The 6406-nt window shown below is 34.8% G+C and overlaps 1 protein-coding gene across 1 annotated transcript; it reads right to left on the bottom strand.

Annotated features, from left to right (window-relative positions):
- Nucleotides 1-1661: 1661 nt before the first annotated feature.
- Nucleotides 1662-4482, bottom strand: LOC120137502 (nuclear pore complex protein NUP35-like). Its single transcript, XM_039153238.1, has 4 exons — nt 4275-4482; nt 3335-3908; nt 2679-2794; nt 1662-2011 (listed from the first exon to the last, which is right to left on the bottom strand). Exons 2-4 carry the CDS (start codon nt 3904-3906, stop codon nt 1713-1715), a joined length of 987 nt encoding a protein of 328 aa, XP_039009169.1. The 5' UTR covers nt 3907-3908; nt 4275-4482; the 3' UTR covers nt 1662-1712.
- Nucleotides 4483-6406: the final 1924 nt, after the last annotated feature.

The raw sequence follows: 6406 nt of genomic DNA, 5'->3' as shown, positions 1-6406 counted from the left end.
GAGCCAAAAATTCGATCTCCCGCCAAAACTTTTTTATGGGTCGGGCCCAAATCCGAGACGGGACCTCCTTTTCTATTTTTTTTTTTAAGAATTAGATAATAAGTTGGAGTTTATTTCGGTTAATTTGATTTTTATATTAAATCAATTTTATCATTAATTTAATTTTATTGATAAGTTACTAGTTAATAAAATTCATAATTAAACTTATTGATTCAATATATATGATTCAACATATATTGTTTGTTTATATTAAATATATTATATAATATAATTTTAATTATTTAAAGTATTTTTTATAAAAACAACTAATTTTATTCAGAATATGAAATCTCCCAAATTACAATAAAGATTTACAATCACAATCATAAATTAAGCATATAATTAGGAAAAATTCTTATAATCATTGAAACAATAGTAGCAATTTAAGATCACGTAAGGACCATACAAAGAAAGATTAAAAATATAACCAATAAACTCAAACGAAGATAGATACAAACAGATCAGATCGCATCGGCAAACGGACCAAAAAAAGAGATCAAGCTATTGAAAGACCATTGATAGACCGCAAATCAGAATCGAGCGACGTGAAAAGCTATCCACGAACGCAAATCGGGTATCCAAATTCAATTCGATGGTCTGAAGCAGGAAATATCGACTAGATATCATATAAGCGTCATCTTAATTAGTAGTGACGATGTTAAATCAACCCTTATAAAAAAGATAAATGAAAAAATGGGTCAAACAACTGAAAAACATGCCAAAAAATATTAAGAAAACGTGTCATGCAAACAAATTTATTGAAATTATTTTAAAATATTTTTATTTGAAAATAAGTGGATTGATTAATATAATTGAACAAATTTGATCCATGTTAATTTGGATTGATTAAACCAATGATGACTATAAAAGTTGATTGTTAATATTATAAAAATCAGATCAAAAGTTAAATTTTCAATTTTTGATTCATTTTATTTTAATTGTTTGAGTTACGATTCAATGTTAAATTAATACATATAGATAGAACTCTTGTCAACAAATGTGTTTCATTACGAGTAGAAACTGTTTTTTTTAATTAAGCTAAAGCTAGTATTCAAATCCGTGACCTCCGGAAACAACAATGATTATGCTTATGAATAAAAACTAAAATAATAGTATGAACCACTAAAGAGTTTCCTTGCCCCCCAAGCTATCGTTCCACTATTAATTGTAAAAGAAAATAATAATAGCGGTGTTTTTCAAAGGAGATAAATTTGCAGTATGCAGTAAATAAGAGCATTAATGGCGGCCAGAATGAAAAATACAAGTGCAAAAGATCGAATCCCGGAAAGGTACCATTTTCGAGTCGATATTAACTTATAGTTTCGATTAGAAAGCACTGATCCGGTGACAGTGATGAAAAGAGGCATGCATGGGGGACTTGGAACAGGATTTGAAGGGAAAAACTAAACCAGGAATAAGAGCTTGTTGAAGAACGTGAGATGAAGATTGAAGTGGGTCTAAATTGTGTGTATATAAAAATAAACATTTACAACTAAATCTGCAACACTTTTACTTGTAAGAGAAGTTGCTCCTTCAGGTGGAATTATATATCGACACTCTTTACTTTTATTGAAAATTATATGTTCCGTCATCGGAACGAAAATCCGGAAGGAAAACTGTCACGCACACCGTAATGAGCCCTAACAAAAATGGGGGCAGGTGTGGAGATGATTCTAATATCCAAACAAGTACTCCATGACTTTGTTACCTAATGATTTTGCAGGGCTTGCCAAAGGACCTCCCGACTGTCGTGCATTGGCATTGCCATTTTGAAGATGGAATGGGCGGGGTAGCCGGAAGTTGTTCAGCTCTGATGTTCTACTTGATGTTGAGGGTAAAGTCATGAAACCCTGATCAATCGATCTTTCATTTAAAGCCTCACGTTGCATTGGATCCACCGGCTTCACACCAACAATCAGTACTCCACTTATTTGCGTCCCATTCTTGCCAAGTGCCCTCAGAGCATCGGATCGTTCTACACCAGATGGAAATCAGTCATTGTCATGCATTAATTTTAACATCAACAAATATGATTTCATCATGAAACTATATTATACTATACATCTCCTTTCAGTTCAGCTAATCCAACATAAGTCAAGACTTGGCATATATCTCGGAAGGTACATGGGAAAGAAAACCAGTCCTTGGCCTCAAAACGGATAACACAAGGCAAGATGTCAATAACCCACACACTAGAAGCTAAACAGAACATATGAATGCAATTGAAAGATCACAGCCCACTATTAACAAACAAATTTTATCAAGTTTGGGTTTCAGAAAAAATCCATTAAAAATATTTAGCTTATAACTAGAGTTTGGATTGAACGTGTAAGATGTATGTTTATTATTCAACTAATGTTTTATAACTCAAAGAAGTTACTATGTCATGGTTATAAAAACAGCAATCTATTTTTTATCTAATTTTTGCAGCAAGCAACTTTTATATTTATCACTGAAACTGATTTATCTCTTTCTCAGACAAATACAAAAAAACAGCATGAACATTGCAAAAAAGGACTAAATACTCATCACAAAAGAACATTATAGGTATCACTAATACTCATCACTATAGAACATTACAGATAACGCGGAAGAACTAAATAGACGATAAGAATTAGGATAGGATAGGGAGAGAAGATTCGCCGCATAAAGAATGTGCACCCAATTAGCATCCCTTGGACCAGGAACATGTTTCAATATCACACCACACTTCTCAAATTTTCGTAAAACTAAATTCGTATCAGCTGGATAGAATCTGGAAAGAAAGCAAATAGTGAAGTCATAGGTCTTGCATACATATAACAGCAAAATAGCACCATGACATTAACCCAAACATTTAGGTTCCACACTCAAATTAACTAAAACGGACAAACATGGGGAAATGGGCATAATCACCAAGAATGAAAAAGTTAAAATTATAGCTGAGATATAAGAAGGTTATATATTGTAGATACTGTATCAGACAAAAGATATAAGGTTAATCAGGCTGCACCATTGCACTTAAAGAAACCAAGAAGTTTCTGTTTTTCGAACATATTAAACGAAACCGTATTAGCAATTATTTAAAACATTTAAGCAGATAACATCCAAAATAACTATGTATTAACTTGACACAAATGGGTAAAATTTTGGAGAATTAAATTAGGATAAAATGGGACTGCAGATAATGACCGCTGAAGTAATAAAAACAGAAGTTACTCCCGAAAAATGAGGCCACATCACAGCTAAATCACAACTGATTGCTAGCAGACAACTAGAAAATATATCAAGTAGAGCATGAAAGCATGGAACATACCCATAGACAGTAACCCAATCTTCCTCATCCAAATCTCCAGCAGGTACGGAATTATTCTGTACCTCTGGCCTGGCAACTTGTCTTGAAGGCGGAAGTGTGATCAAAGCACCAGGCTGAACCATGCCCTCAACGGGAGAGCCCTTTCCCTTGTCATCTTGCTCACTGCCACTTGCCTTGGGTGACCACCAACTCAAGCTCGCTGCACCCTGCTGACTCTGCTGTCCATCAAGTACGGCAAATGAACTGCTGGCCCCTGACTTTCCCTTTGCAGGAGAAGCGAAGTCACATCCAGAGCTTTGAACTGGAGTTCTTGGGTCTGACTTGATTTCAGGAGAAATAGGATAATCCAATCCCCTGGATTCAGGCGAAAAATCAGCACGGTCCTCCAAGGTGTACATAGGAGGAGGCGGGAGATTCAAGCCACCGGAATTCTCTCGCCGTAAAGCCGAAACTGCTGCTGCTTGACCTGGACTAAAGAATTTCCCTTGCCTGGAAGAGGCCGGTGATGCCAAGTCTTGGAAAAACAATGATTGTCTCCCCGATTTCGGAGTTCTATTAATCACAGTGCTCATTTCTTGGAAACTTGATAAAGATTCCTATATACATAATTACATATCACGTCATTAGCTTTATCAAAACCTGACGGGTAACTTATCTAGCCTATACACCATTAAATTTCAATAAACTCAAAAAAGCCACCAATTTTAAGATAACCAACAGAGTGATTAACGACAAATAATAACTTTAACAGCTTCCAGTTCCACCCGCATTGTTTCCCGAAGGCAATAAGAATTTAACATATATTATATATATAACAAATTACCAGAATAATCGATAGCTTAAAAAAACAATTATTGCAGTTCAATTACCTGGACAAACCATTCCATTGACATTATAAACATACAAACATTTATTAAACAGAGGAAAAGAGAGAAAGAACCTTCGAATTGAGCTCCGTTTGAATTTTCCCTCCAAATTGAAAATCTGAAGAACGAAGCTGTTATCGACGACCGTGAAGAGATTTAAACGATTTTAATTTTGTGAAACCCTAAACCTGAAATCCAACTTTCAGAATTCGGGTTTTGATTACTATTTGATTCTGCTTAATCACATAAAAAGAAGCCTTCATTTTCCCACTGTTCCCCCCCCCCAAATCAAACCATTTAGTTTTGATTTCAGCGTCATCAAATTATGAGAAAAATTATATTCCAATTTTCATTAGTAAACTTAAAGGGTAAATTCAAATTTCATCACTAAACTTTACTCTCTCTCCTATTTTACTCATTGAACTTAAAAATTTTCAATTTCCTCACTAAACTTAATACATTGAATTTTTTGTCACTAAACTCTCTCTCCTATTTTGGTCACTCCGTCATCAAATAGTTTTTTTTATTAACGCCGATAAAAATGACATTGTTTTTTTAAAAAAATCACCAAAACGACATCGTTTTGCATCGATATAACAACCCATTTTAACGGTCAAGTGACAAAAAAATCCAATGTATTAAGTTTAGTAATCGTCATACATGGCTTTATTTGTTGAAACGAAAGTATGAAGTTTTCCAATGCTTTGTTAATTTTTATAAGCTGGTTGAAGTTCAATTTGGTGTTCTGATTAAAGCCTTGTGGAGAGATGGAGGTGACGAATTTCAGGCTCTTCGACAGTGGCTGGCAGTTCATGGTGTCCAACATGGGGTAACTGGTCCTCATACCTTTGAGCAGAATGGTAAAGTAGTGCGTAAGCATCGTCATATTGTTGAAATGGGACTTACTTCTCTTGCACAGTCTTCTTTGTCAATTAAGTTTTGTAGCCATGCTTTTCACTACACCTATGTTTCTTATTAATCGACTTAGTACTGAGGTTTTGGGTAAGAAGTCTCCTCATGAGATTTTATATAGAGTCAACCAGATTATTCTTTTCTCAAAACTCTTGATTGTGCGTGCTATCCTTATCTTCGTCTTTTAAATCGTCACAAACTAGAGTTTTGGTGGAATCAGTGTATTTTTCTTGGTTATAGTATCTCCCACAAGGGGTATAAGTACTTTGATGACAATGGTCGAATTTTTATATCCATATTGTGGTATTCGATAAAACTGTTTTTCCTAGTGCAAACAATTTTTTAACCTTCAAAGATACAGGGGATGGTGTGTCTATTGTAGTTCCTCTGGGCTTCGTTTCTTGTATCTACAGGTGATGCAAGTGTCGAAGTTCCCCCTGGTATTTGTGTTGATAGTTTTTTGATTGACTAGTCTGATCCTTCTGATGTTTTGTCTGTACATTCTTTGTGGCAGTATGTTTTAGAATTTGATGGGGCTGAGGATCCTTCTGTTGTTCTACCCGATGATGCTCTTGGTGCAGGGAGTTATGGTTTTGTTGATGATTTTAGGGAGAGTTCGGATATGGGCACAGTTGATGGAAATCTCCTAGATTCTCAATGAACTCTCCCTACTGGTATAACACCAGTGTGTATATAAGTTGACTAGCACAGGAGCACTGAGATGTTATTTCACGTGACTCATATGAGAAGCACTTCAATACTATTATATTTGGTGATTCTTACGGAAGTATCAAAATATTATCAAATCAAACAACTTATACGGGAGTGTCGTAACTTTTATGGATAAGGTGACTTGTACAGGAGCACCGAGCCACTAACAAGTACCTTTGGTATTATTAATTGGCAATACGAATGGAATGAAATTTAATCTTGATACATCTTGGGCACTTTCACTTACAATGTTTCTAATAATGTTTGGTGTTAATTACTTAGAATAGTTGTGTATTACTTAACTCTCGAAGCTCATTATTCAATTGTTACCGTTTTCTAGTATATAGTATGTCGCATTTCGGGGGAGCACCCTCATAAAGGGATTCCAACACTCCATATTCATGGTACAATGTTAATTTCTTGAAAAGGGCATATATATATATATATATATATCCATGTGAACCCAATTGTGTCGGTCTTAACTCTGAGTATGCTTTAAATATGTTCTATTTTATTATCAAACTATATGAATCAGAGTTAGAGAGGGCAAACATATACAATTTCATGGATTTTGCACCGTACC

Source organism: Hibiscus syriacus, unplaced genomic scaffold (assembly GCF_006381635.1).
Source record: "Hibiscus syriacus cultivar Baekdansim isolate YM2019G1 unplaced genomic scaffold, ASM638163v2 tig00110674_pilon, whole genome shotgun sequence".
NCBI lineage: Eukaryota > Viridiplantae > Streptophyta > Magnoliopsida > Malvales > Malvaceae > Hibiscus > Hibiscus syriacus.
This window is presented reverse-complemented; position numbering and strand designations above follow the sequence as displayed.

Bases quoted from the DNA above. Each gene is read 5' to 3' on its own strand.
- LOC120137502 (XM_039153238.1), bottom strand. From the start codon at position 3,906: ATGAGCACTGTGATTAATAGAACTCCGAAATCGGGGAGACAATCATTG. The intron at 2,795-3,334 runs GTATGTTCCATG...CTTTCTTTCCAG, and splicing joins GATTGGGTTACTGTCTATGG to ATTCTATCCAGCTGATACGA. The intron at 2,012-2,678 runs ATCTTCTCTCCC...CTGGTGTAGAAC, and splicing joins GCACATTCTTTATGCGGCGA to GATCCGATGCTCTGAGGGCA.